At 40.7% G+C, this 17,254-nt stretch overlaps 2 protein-coding genes across 11 annotated transcripts in view; both read left to right on the forward strand.

The window, feature by feature from the left end:
• CCDC15 (coiled-coil domain containing 15) overlaps positions 1 to 3,556 on the forward strand; it is a 48,044-nt gene extending 44,488 nt beyond the window's left edge. For 8 of the 10 annotated variants that reach the window (XR_011251909.1, XR_011251910.1, XR_011251906.1 and 5 more), the window contains 3 exons: positions 553 to 729; positions 1,238 to 1,386; positions 2,657 to 3,556. Coding sequence is in view for 4 of the 10 variants with exons in the window: in XM_069566379.1 (XP_069422480.1) it covers positions 553 to 729; positions 1,238 to 1,386; positions 2,657 to 2,778 (448 nt within the window). In the remaining 6 variants the exon portion in view is untranslated. Of the gene's footprint in view, positions 1 to 7; positions 730 to 1,237; positions 1,387 to 2,656 lie in introns of all 10 variants that reach the window. The other 2 variants (XR_011251911.1, XR_011251907.1) reach the window with 2 other exon arrangements.
• A 1,679-nt stretch (positions 3,557 to 5,235) lies between these two features.
• The window catches only part of SLC37A2 (solute carrier family 37 member 2), a 55,528-nt gene continuing 43,509 nt past the window's right edge, over positions 5,236 to 17,254 (forward strand). The window contains exon 1 of the mRNA XM_069566387.1: positions 5,236 to 5,374. The gene's annotated coding sequence lies outside the window, so the exon portion shown is untranslated. The remainder of the gene's footprint in view (positions 5,375 to 17,254) is intronic.

Below are 17,254 nucleotides of genomic sequence, written 5' to 3' on the forward strand. Positions count from 1 at the left end.
TGTTTAGGGATGCAGAAGGAAATGGTAACCCACTCCAGGATTCTTGCCGGGAAAATCCCATGGACAGAGGAGCTTTGAGGGCTACAGTCCTTGGGGTCACAAAGAGTCAGACGCAGCTGAACAACTAGCACTTTTATTTAAGTTACTTGGTTTTTGTTTGTTTGTTTGTGGTTTCTGGGTTGATTTGTTGTTTTATTTATTTGGTTGTTTAAGGTGGTAGGGCAAATCCAGTCCCTGGTAATCCATTTTAGCTAAAAGGAGAAGTCCTATCTACTTGTAATTTTAACCTCAGAAAGTTCTTGTGTTAGAATTCTTCCAGGAACACTCTTTTAGTAGTAACTATTAGTCATTTCCATTCAAGAGACTATGTGTACACATGAGCAATGAGATAAACTTAAATCAGCCAGCAGGGAGTTTTGAGGCTTTTCTAGGGTTGTTAAACTGACTTCCTGACTCCCCTCTTTCTGGGAATTTCTTGAGGTATTTGGATCTAAAAGCTAATTCTAAATAATGACTTGATGAAATTCCTAACCATGTTGATTTTATTCTCAGAATTAAGAAAAAGAAAGAGCAGCAACGTTATGCTGAAGAACAAAGAATATTAAGAATGAACTCCCATGAAGAGCCATGTTCAGGGGAGAAGATGAGTGAGATGTTAGCCCAACTACAGCTTGAGGAAGTAAAAGGAGCCAGAGAAAAACAACAGCAGAAAGAAAAAGAATACCAAAGGTACTTTGGAAAGTTCTGCATGAAATTTTGGCCCTAGAGGAAACCTGTTAGGAAGTCGGTGTTCTCATTTTCCCTAAAATGAATTGACTGTGTCTTCTTATGCTTCAGGAGGTACAGAACTTCATCACATTTCTTTTTTTTTAAGACTTTTTTTTTTTTTTTTTGGATGTGGACTGTTTTTTAAAGTCATTATTGAATTTGTTACAATATTGTTTCTGTTTTATGTTCTTTGGCTGTTTTTGGCCATGAGGCATGTGGGATCCTAGCTTGCCAACCAGGGATCAAACCCTCACCCTGTGCCTCAGAAGGTGAACAGATTTCTTGATTGCCTAATACCTCTCTGGAATAGCACTGCATTTTCCCTTGTACTGCTTCTTCGTACACAGAGGAAGGATTGAAGCACAGTGATATGAAATAGTTTAACAGTTTGAGCTAGGAGTAAAATAAGGACTCATGCTTATTCTCTTCCTAATGGTTCACTTTGCTTGGTCATACTGTATTTTTATAGATATGTAGAAGCTTTAAGAGCCCAGATCCAGGAGAAAATGCAACTATATAATATTACTTTACCTCCACTCTGCTGCTGTGGTCCTGATTTTTGGGATGCTCATCCTGATACCTGTGCCAATAATTGTATTTTCTATAAAAACCACAAAGGTAAGTGTCTTCAAGGAATGGTTGGGGCCTGGTGGCAGATAAAAAATAACAAGAGTAAAAGTAGTGATTGTAGTAGAAATTTAGCATTTATTGACTAAGTGCTTATTATATATCAAAGACTGTTACACCCCCCCTTTACATAACAACTCTGAGGCAATAAAAATAACTATAATGAGTTATATTTCTCTTTGAGATATGTTATCTTCTTGTCTTCATTTATGCTAGGGAAATAGTCCTAGCCCATTGAACAGTAATGAGACTAGGGCTGCAGGTCCTCCTATCAATGAAGAAGATTAGAGGTTTATAGCTATCTAAGTTAGGCCTCTGTCCAGTTGAATACCCTGTTATCCAAATTCTTAAATGTTATCTAACATAGACTTATCATCTGTATATTATTTATAATGTGTGTATATCCACATTAGACTGCCAGTTCTGCTAGGAGTCACTGAGAAACATGAGGACCAATGTAAACTCTGTTAAGAATGCCAGCTAGAAGAAATGGAGTCATTTCCTGTTGTCACTCATATTTTTGTTTCCTGTCCATTCTTAAATGTATTGATTTACATAGTGTAGAGATTATAGAGGCTTCATACAAATACCGAATATGGTGGTGGTGTTTGTATCCCTAATGTTCCATCTATGATATGAGTTTCTTATCAGTCCTGTGAATTATGTTTTAAAAACTCACATCTGATTGTGCCGTTCCCTTATCATCAGACCTGTAGGACTTACCACTGCAATACAAAATAGAGTGTATAACCGGCATGTTTTCCCTCTGGCTCCAGGCCATACTCCAGCCATATCGAACCTGCTATTGTCAGTACACACCACATTAAAAAAATATATATCCTTGTACCCCCACACACTCATTTCTTTGCCTAGAAGGTCTTCTTTCCTTTACTTCTATTAATCCTTCAATACCATCTTAAATGTTACCGATTCCTTTTTTTTTTGGAATGTTGCCACTTCTGGGAATCTTTTTCATCCTCTCCTAGTTTTTTTTCATTTTGAACTTCATGCTGTGATGACATTTTGTATATGCCTCTGGTTTGGAAATAGTACACTGTAATTTAATTTTTGTGTCCATCCTCTCATGATCTTTTCTGTAATCACAGAGTACTTGGCATGTGGTAAATACTCAATACTTATTCAATGGATTGTTAAAGTTAATGCCTATAAGACTGGGCAGAGAAGCAGTACTATTAGGAAGAGGTTGGGAGAACTTTTAGAATCCTACTTCATTCATCACTATGTTAATCTTTATTTGCAGCATATACCCGGGCGCTACATTCAGTCATCAATTCCTGTGACATCCCTGAGGGGAACTCAGATCTTCGAGTTGCCATTCATAATTTTGCTTCTGCACATAGACGGACTTTGAAAAACCTGTAATAAGAATCTGAAATCAACCATTAGTATTTCAACCTACTTAAAATCTACCCCAAGAGATTATTTTAGGAAAAACTGTCAAAGTGTATAAGATGTGTAATTTGGAAAGACTGTCCCACACAATTGGTGTCTTTTTAATTAAATCATGACCATTATTTCACTCTCTGCTTGGGACCAAGATTGAAAATTGGCTTCCAGACTTGTCTCATTACTGTAAACCATCTGGTACCTGTTGTTTTAAAAATGATCACTCAGGCTGGTGAGGTTTCTCTCACTTTGCTCTGCTCTGCTCAGAAGATATTATTAGAAATCTTTGAGATTATCTGATTTATTATCTTTAATAACTGTACCACTTGAATCTTGACAAAATTGAAAATGTTTGGATGAAGACGAGAAGATGAAGAAATGAATTTCTGAGCACCAGTGGCCATCTGTATTGCTGTTAGCTTTTCTAGTTGTGTACAGCAGTTAGAGATGAGAACAATCTGAATTTGATGTATGTTTTTTCCTCAAAATTTTTTCTCTCGTGTTTTTATTACCTCTTTCCCCATTCAGTGATGATGAACACAGGACTTTTTAATTTTATAATTTTTATAGCAAAAAAGGCAAATAAACCCTCTGCCTTTTGAGCATGTTTTATGTGAAATAATTGTGAGTGACATTTCAAAAAGTGAATCTGAAGTCAAAGAGAGTAAAGTCCTACTTTATTTTTCTATCTCTAAAAAATCTGGTGAATGCCATACCTACAGAGCAGGTGAAATAAAAATTGCTATAGTTAGTATGAATTTGTTATTTCTTTACAGTGTTTCTTGACACAAAATATGAAAAGTTTTAATATTGTGAATTAAGGAGAGGTACTGAGATTTTCTTTTTCCTACTTCTAATGGTCAGTGTTGAAAAAGCACTGAAGTTATGACTCAGAAAACACCTAAACATCTAGCCAGGTCATTGAAAATAAGTGTCAGAATTACTTGTGTGACAAGATTGACTGGTTATTTAATCAGATTAATTATCCAATTCAGTCAAAATCCTTATGCAACTAAATCCTTGCTTTAGCCTTTCTGAGTTGTGTTTTTTAACACCTTTGTTGAGATATAATTCATATATCATTTGATTCACCGACTTGAAATGTACAATTCAGTGGTTTTTATTATACTCTATGGTTGTACAACTATTACCACTATCAAAGTTTAGAACACTTGTCACTCTAAGGAGATGCCCAGGTGATTCAGCAATCCCACTGTGGGTATATATCCTAAATAATTGAAAGCAGAATCTTCAACAGATATGTTCATAGTGGCAAGAGATGGAAGCAACCTAAATTTCCATCAACAGATGGGTGTTAAACAAAATGTGGTGTATACATACAATGGAATACTCTTCAGCCCTAAAAAGGAAAGAAATCCTGTCATGTAGTGTAACCTGTATTAGCCTTAAGGACATTGTGCTAAGTGAAGTAAGCTAGGAACAAAAAGACAAATACTGTGTGATTCCACTCACATTAGGAACCTAGAATAATCAAATTCATGCAGACAGAAAGTAGTGATGGAGACTTCCCCGGTGGTCCAGCGGATAGGAATCCATCTTCCAATGCTTGAAACACAGCTTCGATCCCTGGTTGGGAAACTAAGATCCCACATGCTGTAGGGCAGCCAAGCCCGTGGGCTGCACCTGCTGAGCCCTCGCATTCTAGAGCCTGTGCCCCGCAACAAGAGAAGTGTGCATCCGCAACTAGAGAAAAAGCCCGTGTGCTGCTATAAAGACCCAGCACGGCCAAAATTTAAAAAAGGAAAGCAGAGTAGTGCTTGCCAGGATCTGGGGTCAGGAGGAAATGGGAAGTGAGTAATGAGTAGAGTTTCAGTTTTGCAAGATGAAGAAGTTCCGGAGGTCTCTTTCACAACAGTGTGAATATAAATACACTTAAGATACACTTAAAATTGGTTACAGCTGTAAATTTTATAGTTTTTTTCTAACAATAATCCAATTTTTTTAGTATAGAAAAGAAAAATCCCATACCCACTAGCAGTTGTTTCTCATTCTCTCAGCCAATCACCAGCCCGCTTTCTGTCTCTATAGATCTGCCTATTTTGGACTTGCCATATAAATGGAGTCATGTAAGAAATAGTCGTTTGTGCCTAGAGTCTTTCATGTGGTATCATGTTTTAAAGATTTCTCTATGTTGTAGCTTGTATCAGTAATTCATTGCTTTTTATTGCTGAATAATATTCCACTCTGGATATACTCTATTTTATTTACCCAGTTGATGAACATTTGGGCTGTTTCTATTAATTAGCTACTGTGAATAATGCTGCTATGAACATTTGTTTACAAGCTTTGCTGTGTTTTTATTTCTCTTGGCTATATACCCAGGAGGAGATTTGCTGGGTCATATGGTAGCCTAATGTTGAACATTTTAAGGAACTGAAAACTTCTACAAAGCGTCTGCATCATTTTACATTCACACCAATTGTGTATAAGGGTTCAGATTTTCTTCACATCCTCCAGCTCTTATCCTTATCTATCTCTCTGATTATAGTCATCCTAAAGCGTATGAAGTGGTATCTCATGGTGATTTTGATTTTCCTGATGACTAACAATGGTGAGCATCTTTATTTTTCTGATGGCTAGCGATGGTGAGCATCTTTTCACATGCTTATTAGCCCCTTGTATATCTGTTTTGGAGAACTGTCTTTTCAAATCCTTTGCCATTTTGTAATTGGGTTATTTATCTTTTGATTATTGAGTTCTGAGAGTTGTTAATATATTCTGCATAAGGTTCCTTATTAGACTTACGGTTTGCAAATATTTCTTGTTCTGGGGATTTTTTTTTTTTTCACTTTTTTGATGGTTTCCTTTGCAGGACAGAATTTTTTAATTTTGAGGAAGTCCAATTCATCTATTTTTTCTCTTGTTGCTTTGGTCATTACCTAATCCAAGTTCAGGGCTTCCCCGGTAGCTCAGTGGGTAAAGAAGCTGCCTGCAGTGCTGGAGACATGGATTCAATCCCTGGGTCAGGATGATCTCTTGGAGGAGGGACTGACACCCCGCTCCAGTATCCTTGCCTCGAGTATCCCATGGACAGGAGCCTGGCGAGCTACAGTCCATATGGCTGCAAAATCAGACACGACTGAAGTGACTGAGCATGTGTGCACGCAGTCCAAGTTCACAAAGATTTACTCCTGTGTGTGCTTTTAAGAGTTTTTTAGTTTCAGCTCTTACACTGGGGTCTATGATCTGGTTTGAGTTAATATTTATGTATAGAGCTAGATAGGCATCCAACCTCATTCTTTTGTATGAGGATATCTAGTTGTCCCAGCATCATTTGTTCAAAAAACTATTATTCACCCCACTGAATTGATATGACACTGTTGTCAAAAATCAATGGACCATTAATATTAGGGTTTATTTCTGAAATCTCTTTTCTATTCCATTAATCTATGTATTTATGCTTAAACCAAAGTAGTCTGTTTTAATTACTGTAGCAAGTTACAAAATTGAGAAGCATGAGGCTTCTTTGTTCTTCTTTTTAAAGATTGTTTTGCTATACTGAGTCCCTTGCATTTTTATATGAAATTTTAAGATCACCTTCCTGCAAAAAAAGCTAGTTGAGATTTTGATAAGGGTCACATTGAATCTATAAATCAGTTTGGGAGTTGTCATCTGATTCATGAACATGGATGTCTTTCCATTCATTTCTTGCAACAATGTTTTATAATTTTCAGAGCATATAATGTGTACTTTTCTGTTAAATTTATTTCAAAGTATTTTGTTCTTTTTGATACTTCTTAAATGGATCTTCTTAATTTTATTTTCTCATTGTGCATCATAAGGGTGTAGAAATACAGTTGAATTTTGTATATTATGATAGCTTAGTTGGTAAAGAATCCACCTGCAGTGCAGGAGACAGCGTTTTAATCCCTGGTCAGGAAGATCTGCTGGAGAAGGAATAGGCTACCCACTCCAGTACTCTTGGGCTTCCCTTGTGGCTAAGCTGGTAAAGAATCCACCTCCATTGTTAGAGACCTGGGTTGGATCCCTGGGTTGGTTGGGAAGATCCCCTGGAGAAGGGAAAGGCTACCCACTCTAGTATTCTGGCCTAGAGAATTCCATGGAATCTGTAGTTCATGGGGTCACAAAGAGTCAGACATGACTGAGAACTGTCACTTTCATTTTTTAGTCTTGTATCTTGTAACCTTTCTGAACTAATTTTTTAATGTCTGTTGTTCCTGTTCTTCTCATCACATTATCTCTTGAATACATTGTAGTAAGACTTATCTGCCTTTACCTCTCTGGTGAAGTGGCTTTTCAAAGCCATCAGTGACTTCCACATTGCTAAATTCAATGGTCATTCTTAAAGTTTATCTTGACCTGCCATCAGACTTAAACACAATTGATCACTCCATTTTTTATTGAAATATCTTACACCTGGCTTCCACAACCCCAAAGCTTTTAAGAGTATCCCGGGTCTCAGTCCCTGGACACCTTTACTGTCTACACTTGCTCTTCTGGTCATCTGTTTTAATCTCATGGGTCTCTTATCTATATACTGATAACTCCTACATTTATATATCTGGCATAGATCTCTCTCTGAAAATCCAAATTTTTAACCTTAACTGCCACTTAACATTTCCTCATCGTTGCTAAGTCACTTCAGTCGTGTCCGACTCTGTGTGACCCCATAGACAGCAGCTCATCAAGCTCCCCCATCCCTGGGGTTCTCCAGGCAAGAACACTGGAGTGGGTTGCCATTTCCTTCTCCAATGCATGAAAGTGAAAAGTCAAAGTGGAGTCGCTCAGCCATGTCCGACTCTTTGCGACCCCATGGACTGCAGCCCACCAGGCTCTTCCATCCATGGGATTTTCCAGGCAAGAGTACTGGAGTAGGGTGCCATTGCCTTCTCCAAATTGGTTCCCCTCAATTTGCTCTTCCTATAGTCTTCCCCATATTGGTTAATTAGCAATTCCATGTGTCTAGTTATTGAGACCAAGAACCTTGAAGAAATCATTGAATTTCCCCACTCTGTCTCTTTCATCCTTCACTTGATCAGCAAATTGTGTCAGCTTTACCTGAAAAATACATTTCCAGTTCACATTACTTCTGCTGTGAGATGCCTGGTCCATACCATCATCGTCTATCTCATAGATTATCTTAAGAGTTCCTAAGTAATCTCTTCCCAGGTGGCTCAGTGGTAAAAAAAAATCTGCCTACAATGAAAGAGATGCAAGTTCAGTCTCTGGCTGTTAAGATCCCCTGGAGAAGGAAATGGCAACCGACTCCAGTATACTTGCCTGAAAAATCCTATGCACAGAGGAGCCTGGTGGGTTACAGTCCAAAGGGTCACAAAAAGAGTCAAACATGACTTAACAACTAAACAACAAAATAATCTCTATTTGTATCTGTGTACTTTCTCAATACAGCAGCCAAGCTTAACACATCCAAAACCAAATCTCATGATCCCCACTCTCTACACACAACACACACAGACAAAATCTGGTCCCACTTAACTTCTCAAACGTTTATCTCCCACTGCTTTCCTCCTTGCTTGTTCTGCTGAGCTTCGTTGACCTGGTATTTGGATGGACATTCCAGGGACTCTTTCTTCAAGTCTTCTTTATTAGCTCTTTGTCTGGAGACACTTCTCCTCAGATAATTTTTGGATCACTTTATTACCTTATCAAGTATATTTTAATTAGAGGACATTCTGTGTGTGTGTGTCTGTGTGTGTGTATGCTCAGTCATCCAGTTGTGTCTGACTCTTATGAGTCCGTGGACTGTAGCCTGCCAAGCTCCTCTGTCCATGGAATTGTCTAGGCAAGAATATTGGAGTGGGTTGTCATTTTCTTCTCCAGAGGATCATCCTGACCCAGGGATCGAACCTGTGTCTCCTGCATCTCCTGCATTGGCAGGCAGATTCTTTACCACTGCGCCACCTGGGAAGCCCCTGACCACCTGTTTTAAAATGTGACCCTCCTATCCACCTGCTCCCCTTAGGTCCCCCCTCCCCTTTCCCTGCTTTATTTTTCTTCATGATATTTACAGCTGTATGGTATAGTCACTAAGTTGTATCCGACTCTTGTGACCCCGTGGGCTGTAGCTAGCCAGGCTTCTCTGCCCATGGGATTCTCCAGGCAAGAATGCTGGAATGGGTTGCCACTTCCTCCTCCACAGCTGTGTGGCATACTGTATGGTTTACTTAATGTTTAGTTTCTTTACTAGATTGTATACTCCACGGACACAGGGATTTTTGTTCAATGCTGTATCTGGCACGTAACAAGCTCTCAGTAAATGTTAAATAAATACACAGACTTGAATTTTTTAAATTCCAAATGCTTCTACATGATTAGTAGTCTTACCTGATGTTTTTGATGTCCTTACAGACATCATGTTACTTTGTTTTTCATTCTGTAATTAAGACTAATTCAGGGCAAGCAATTGAATTTCTCTGGGCTACAGTTTTCTGTAAAGAGGGTTATACTAAGTGAACTTCAGTCTCCCCTGTAGCTCTAACATTCTACAAATTCATTAATTACATTTTACACCTTTGACCTCTCTAACTCTCCATTTCATTTGCTCTTCATGACGAGTCGTGGACTCGTACATTTTACTTGTAGATAGCACGATAGTGTTAGACAAGTTCACTCCCTTCAACTCTGACTCCAATATTAATCTTGTCAGAGTAAATGCATGTTCAGTAGGGTCATAGTGGACTAGGACAGGAGGGTGTAGGACACTATAGGTGTGTCCGGCAATGGGGGTTCCATACCCCAGGCTCAGCTGTGCTGTTCCCCAGAGAGACCTGTATCAACTAGAGAATTTGGGCCAAGAGACGGAATATGTATGTGATAGAGGTAATTCCAGGATTATAGTAGTTGCAGAGGATATTCATGTACTCGTTTTCATGCAATAATGATCAAAAAGCTGATGCGTGACATATTTTCCTAGGCAGTTCAACCTAAAACAGCTTTCTCAAATTGCTCTGATTTAATGAACGCTGTGTCCTCTCCCTGGCATTGCTCCAGCGTATTACTGGAAGTTGTCCAGTATCACTTACCCTTACTTTTTCAGCCCTTTTATGATGGGCAGGAATAAGATTGTCAACAATTTTATTGACTACCCACTCAGTGCAGAGGCTAGAAACTGCTGCTTTCTTTCATATCTTCCAACAATTTACGGTATGATAGTTAGCAGGTATGCCTTTTCTGTGTCTACTTACTTAGATTCTGGTTTCTGGAAGCAAAACATTTCCTTTAGTGTCCCTTTAAGTGTAGTGATCATAGTCTACTGTGTGTCCCATCTTGGGGATTCTCCCCTGCTTCTCAGGAAGGCACACGTGTGTGTGTGTGTGTGTGTGTGTGTGTGCGCGCGCGCGCGCGCACGCGTGTTAGTCGCTCTGTTGGGTCCAACTGTTGGCATGCCAGACTCCTCTGTCCATGGAATTCTCTAGGCAAGAGTACTGGAGTGGGTTGCCATTTCCTTCTCCAGTGGATCTTCCCCACCCAGGGATCAAATCTGGGTCTCCTACATTGCAAGCGGATTCTTTACCATCTGAGCCACCAGGGAAATACTGTACAGAGCTTAGTCACTCACTCATGACTGACTCTTTGCGACCTCTTTGGACAGTAGCCCGCCAGGCACCTCTGTCCATGGAATTCTTCAGGCAAGAATGCTGTACTGGGTTGCCATGCCTTCCTCCAGGGGATCTCCCCAACCCAGGGATTGAACCTAGTTCTCCCACATTGCGAGCAGATTCTTTACTGTCAGCCATCAGGGAAGCCCAAGAATACTGGAGTGGGTAGCCTATCCCTTCTCCAGGGGAACTTCCTGACCCAGGAATTGAACCAGGGTCTCCTTCACTGCAGGCAGATTCGTTACCAGCTGAGCTACCCGGGAAGCCTGGAAAATACCATAGAGGAAGATAAAGGCAAATGTTCTCCTGGCCGGCTGTGCCCTTCTGCTGGCCAAAAGACTTTGAATGTGTTGATTTTTATTTTTAAAGCTCTCTTGGGGTATAAATGAATGGTTTGTGTCTAGTCTTGGCTCTCAGTATTACTGACCACTGTTATTGGGTGTGCTGATGGGGAGAAGTCAAATTGATTTCTTTCGATTAAGATTGATGAAGACAGTTTGGTGGTGTATATGATGCATGAGTCATCATCCTGTCCAGGCCCTAAGATGAGATCACCTTTGGTGAATGTTTCACTCAATTCTTGTCTTAGGTTCCTCCCCCTCCCTCAAAATATCTATGGCAATCATTAATGGATGAAACTATTACTCACTGTCATCATCTGAACCCATTAATTCATCTTTCTGTCACTAAAAGCGAGAATAGACATTGTACCTCCTGATAACCTTCAATACGAAGCATTCAGTGCCTTCAATAAAGTATTTCTGCCAAAAAAAAAAAAAGTTGAAACAATATAATCAAGATTTTAAACCTTTTTCATTTTGGCTTTGAAATTTAAGTTCTACTGCCCTAAGGAATCCACTATGTATAATAAATTAACTTCTCTTCGCTCTGTTCATGGAATTCTTCAGGCAAGAAGACTGGAGTGGGTAGCCATTCCCTTCTCTAGGAAAAGTGAAATTGCTCAGTTGTGTCTGACTCTTTGCGACCTCATGGACTGTAGCCTACCAGGCTCCTCCGTCCATGGGATTTTCCAGGCAGGGGTACGGAGTGGGTTGCCATTTCCTTCTCCAGGGGAATCTTCCCGACCTACGGATCGAACCCGGGTCTCCCACATTGCAGGCAGATGCTTTACCGTCTGAGCCACCAGTGTCTGTGTAAGTTGATCAGTCGTGTCCAACTCTTTGCAACCCCGTGGACTATACAGTCCATGGAATTCTCTAGGCCAGAATACTGGAGTGGGTAGCCTTTCCCTTCTCCAGGGAATCTTCCCAACCCCAGGATCGAACCCAGGTCTCCTGCACTGCAGACGGATTCTTCACCAGCTGAGCCACCAGGGAATCCTTCAGTTGAAACAAAGTGCCCCTCAAACTGAGTTCTCTGGCTGAGTTTATGATTAACCTCTTTATCTAAAATGTTATTCCCTTTCTTGTCCTGCCTCTAGTCCCCTAGGGGAACTGGATACAACTGAAGAGTATCAAAGAAAAGGGGATTGAAACTGTGGATGGTGGGGCCTTCCCAGGCACAAAAGTCCCTCTGTGTCCCCCGTTTCTTGTAGAAAAAGGTTTTCATCTACTAAAACTTCCCTGAGTTCTAATGAGCAGACTCAATCAGTTGCTAATTAGGGAAGTGAGGGAGCGCAGAATCAAAGGAAAAGCAGTCAACCAGTTCAGCAATAAAACAGTCGTAGTTCCTCCTCCAGGAATCCTGACATGTATTTTTGAGTTGTTCTGGGGGGGCTTAGAGCCCCCCACCCACCCAGGTGGAGGGTGGTAACTAAATGCTGAACATAAGTACACAGACCCCAGACTGGTTGGAACCAGACGATTGATGATAAAGATTCCTGAAACATCACCCTGTTACCACCTCATCACCAACCAATCAGAAGAAAGTCCATGAGCTGATCACGCTCCCTGCAACCTCTGCCCCTAAGGTTGTCTTGAAAATCATTCCCTGAAATCCACTGGGGAATTCAGGTCTTTTGAGCACCAGCTACCCTGCACTCTTTGCTTGGCACCTTACAAATAAATGTTGTCATTTCCTTCATGACACCCCGGTGTTAGTGAATGGGCTCTGCTCCCTGGTGGGCAAATAAGACCCAAGTTCACCTTAGTTACACACTTAGAATGGCACGCGCCGTGTACCCTCCTTGGGAGAATTGAGAAAACAGTCGCAAATCATTTTCTGTGTTTTCTAGTTTAGATGAATATGTAAAGAGGAAAACAGTGAGAATTCCCTTTATAGGAGATAGGGAGAGACAGGGAAATGAATTCTACCATGAGAAAGCGGATATCTAGAGGAGAGACCACTCTAGGAAAATTCACCCAATTTCTTCAACAAGTTAATGGCTTGAATTTGAAAAATGGGAAGGTAGCTCTACATTAAGACAGATTCATAGAGAGTATAACCCTCAAATATAATGTATGGACCTTGCTTAGATCCTGATGTAAAACAAAACAAAAGAGTCTGAAAAAGGTGTGTATGAAGCAATTTTGAATAGTATAAGCTATTCATTTTGTTAAGAGAACAGTGGTAGTATAAGAAAATACCTATACAGGAATGGATACTGAAGTATACAGGGATGAAATAAAATTATGTTTGAGATTTGCTTTGGAATAATTCAGCAAAATGGGACAAAAGATACAGATAAAGTGCAGCAACACTTTGATAATAGTGAATCTAAGGGGCAGGTATATTGAGTTTTTATTATGCTATTCACTCTATTTTTTTATAATTTTTAAAATAATTTTAAAAAACTTGAGACTAAAATAAACTTATTAGCCTTATAAAATGTCCTTCCCTTTCCCCTTCCCCTTCCACTGCCCTCCCCAATAATAGGAAGTTTAGGTAGGGAAGTAATATCCCTTAGTTGCGTGACTTTTTAAAAATTAATTTTTATAGTTGTGTGACTTCTGACGTGATCATTATTTTCAGGTGGTGATTAGAACCTAGAGGCTGCAGCATTTTGTGGTCTTTTATTTAAGATTATTTTCTTTTTTTGATGTGGACCATTTTTAAGCCTATTGAATTTGTTACAACAGTGCTTCTGTTTTACGTTTTGGTTTCTTGGCCGCAAGGTATGTGGGATCTTAGCTTCCTGACCAGGGATTGAACCCCCTGGATTGGAAGGCAAAATCTTAACCACAGGACTGCGAGGGAATTCCCATTTTGTGGTCTTTCTATAAGAAAGACTGGGCAGTCAGTCACTTGGTTTTATTTTTGGTAAATTCCCAGGCATATAAAAGTTGGGAAAATCAGGGATGTAAAACCATGGAAAATAGAGTTGTTGTTCAGTCAGTAAGTCGTGTCTCACTCTTTATGACCCTGTGGACTGTGGCACTCCAGGTTCCTCTGTCCTCCACCATCTCCCAGAATTTGCTCAAATTCATGTCCATTGAGTCAGTGATGCTATTTAACCATCCCATCCTCTGATGAAACCCTTCTCCTTCTGCCCTCAATCTTTCCCAGCATTAGGGTCTTTTCCAGTGAATCAGCTCTTCACATCAGGTGACCAAAGTATTAGCGTTTCAGCTTCAGCACCAGTCCTTCCAATGAATATTCAGGACTGATTTCCTTTAGGATGGACTGGTTGGATCTCCTTGCAGTCCAAGGAATTCTCAAGAGCCTTCTCCAACACCACAGTTCAAAAGCATCAATTCCTCAGTGTTCAGTCTTCTTTATGGTCCAACTGTCACGTCTGTACATGACTACTTGAAAAACCAGGGCTTTGACTAGACGGACCTTTGTCAGCCGAGTGAAAATAGGGTAGAAATTTTAAAAATTACAAAAGGAAATACGGTATAAATAACAAAAAGAACAAAATGGTAATTTAGTAAAAGAAGCTTTGAAATCTTAGGGTAAAATGGGACTAAGAATATTTATGTGCTGTAAATCAGAGATGGGACAAGTCATTTAGATTTCTATCCTGCCTCTGGATAGGATCTGCTAGAGATTGTCACACTGTTTTTTTGTAGTCAGATATCTTTCTTGCTCTGTCTTCATAGGCCCTACTTCTATGGGATAGTTTGGGCTGTGGTTAAGGTCACAGTCACAGGTTCAGTTCTTATGGTACCACGTATCAGCTGTGTGACCTTAAGCAAGTTACTTGAGTTGTCTGGGCCTCCATTTCATCACCTGCAAAATGGGAATAATAATAGTACTTACTTCATAGAGTTGTGAGAATTCAATGGGATGGTTCAGACATTTCATTTGACTTTTCATATTAATGCCTAAGTGAAAAGATTTTCTAAGTCCCATGGTTATGATGACATTTACCTTTATTTGAAGTGAAGTGAAAGTCGCTCAGTCATGTCCAACTCTTTGCGACCCCATGGAAATACAGTCCATGGCATTCTCCAGGCCAGAATACTGGAGTGGGTAGCTGTTCCCTTCTCCAAGGGCTCTTCCCACTCCAGGGATGGAACTCAAGTCCCCTGTACTACAGGTGGATTCTCTACCAGCTGAGCCACCAGGGAAGATTTGGGTATTTGATTGTATTCATTATTCCATCCTCCTGTGAGCCTGCTTACCACTGAAGCCAATTTTTTTTTTTTTTTGAGGTAGAGAATCAAGGAAAGAGAGTTTGCCCAGTTGCCAAATGGATGGGTGTGCCATTTAAGTTGTAAATTAGCACGCCTTGTTTATTGCTCAACCCAAGATGAGATGATGCCTACCTTGAAATCCTTCCTAGCTTAGAACTGCAGGTACCTCCTCTCACAGGATTTGGCCGCCTTATCACACTGGCAACACTGAGTTGCAGTTCATCTGGAGAAGGAACATGTCTTACCCTGTTTACCCAGATGGATTGTGTGTTTCCTCTAAGGAGTTCAAAGCAATTGCCAATGAGCTGACTAACAACACATCTCTTCCTGTCACTATTGAGACTTTATAGCCTACACATAAAACCTGACTGTCACACAGCTCAGTCTTGAAGCATTCAGCCTCATGAGTCTTTTTTCACGTAAGTTAACTCTTTGTACTTTTCATACCAGTAACTTGGGTCAGGGATGGTAGACAAGAGCCTTTCTGCCTGTGACCCCTGCTCTGTAAAAAAACAGAAAACATGGGAAAGGAGTTTGGGGGAGAATGGATACGTGTATATGTATGGCTGAGACCCTTTGCTGTCCACCTGAAACTATCACAACATTGTTAATCGGCTATACTCCAATATAAAATTAAAAAAACTTTTTAAAGGAAGAAAACAATGGCAATACAACTAGAAAAATTTTCTAAAACAAAAGAAATTTAAATGACAGATGTACTCTATTTAGGGACTTCCCAGGTGGCGCTAGTGGAAAAGAACACTCCTGCTGCAGGAGACATGAGACTGAAGTATCGGAGTTGGCCTGCATTAAGCTCCTAAAGAAGGCTGAGCACTGAAGAACTGATGCTTTTGAACTGTGGTGTTGGAGAAGACTCTTGAGAGTCCCTTGGACTGCAAGGAGATCCATCCAGTCCATTCTAAAGGAGATCAGTCCTGGGTGTTCTTTGGAAGGAATGATGCTAAAGGTGAAACTCCAATATTTTGGCCACCTCATGCAGAGTTGACTCATTGGAAAAGACTCTGATGCTGGGAGGGATTGGAGGTGGGAGGAGAAGGGGACGACAGAGGATGAGGGCTGGATGGCATCACCGACTCAATGGACATGAGTTTGGGTGGACTCTGGGAGTTGGTGATGGACAGGGAGGCCTGGCGTGCTGCGATTCATGGGGTCGCAAAGAGTCGCACATGACTGAGCGACTGAACTGAACTGAAACTTACCTTAAGTCCTATTACATTTTCTGAACTCCTTACCTACCTCTTCCTCTTTACCATTGTCAAAACGGAAATGTATGGGTTAAAAGTCATTAATGAAACTAATTTGACTCCAGGAGTAAGCTGCAATTAGATCCATCCATACAACTACATCCCTGGCCTACGGATCCCAGTTACATCAGGCCTCACACTCCTGGTCTTGCCAGGAGTCTTTCAGCAGCTGAGCAGTGGGACTGTAAGCCTTGCCAGGTCAGATATACAGGGAGATTCCCTGATATTGTTTCCAAATTGGGAATTGCTCCTACATGAATCTCGCAGGATTGAGTCTGGCCTTTCCTTGGGGACACAAGGGTGCTGGGTCCTGACTCATAACATTTGGGTCAGGAGAGTCCCTTAGGATTACTAGTCATTTTGTTTATTCTTCCAGTTCTCAGTCTTAAAATTTTACTCACCCTTAAAGCCAAGTATTACCTCCACGGGCATGCTTAATTTCGTATGACTTTTTGAGACCCGATGGACTATAGCCTGCCAGGCTTCTCTTTCCATGGGATAGTTCAGGTAAGAATACTGGAGTGGGTCGCCATTTCTTTCTCCAGGGGATCTTCCTTACCCAGAGGTTGAATCCCTGTCTCCTGCATTGCCAGTGGATTCTTTACCTGCTGAGCCGTCAGGGAAGCCTATTACTACCACCTGCTCTATGAAGACATACCTCTTTTCTCTCAGTTCAGTTCAGTTCATTTCAGTCACTCAGTTGTGTCTGACTCTTTGTGACCCCATGGACTGCAGCATGCCAGGCTTCCCTGTCCATCACCAACTCCTGGAGCTTGCTCAAACTCATGTCCATCGAGTCAGTGATGCCATGAAACCATCTCATCCTCAGTAGTCCCCTTCTCCCACCTTCGATCTTTCCCAGCATCAGGGTCTTTTCCAATGAGTCAGTTCTTCACATCAGGTGGCCAAAGTATTGGAGTTTCAGCATCAGTCCTTCCAATGAACACTCAGGATTGATTTCCTTTAGGATGGATTGGTTGGATCTCCTTGCAGTTCAAGGGACTCTCAAGAGTCTTCTCCAACCCCACAGTTCAAAAGCATCAATTCT

This window comes from Ovis canadensis, chromosome 21 (assembly GCF_042477335.2).
Source record: "Ovis canadensis isolate MfBH-ARS-UI-01 breed Bighorn chromosome 21, ARS-UI_OviCan_v2, whole genome shotgun sequence".
NCBI lineage: Eukaryota > Metazoa > Chordata > Mammalia > Artiodactyla > Bovidae > Ovis > Ovis canadensis.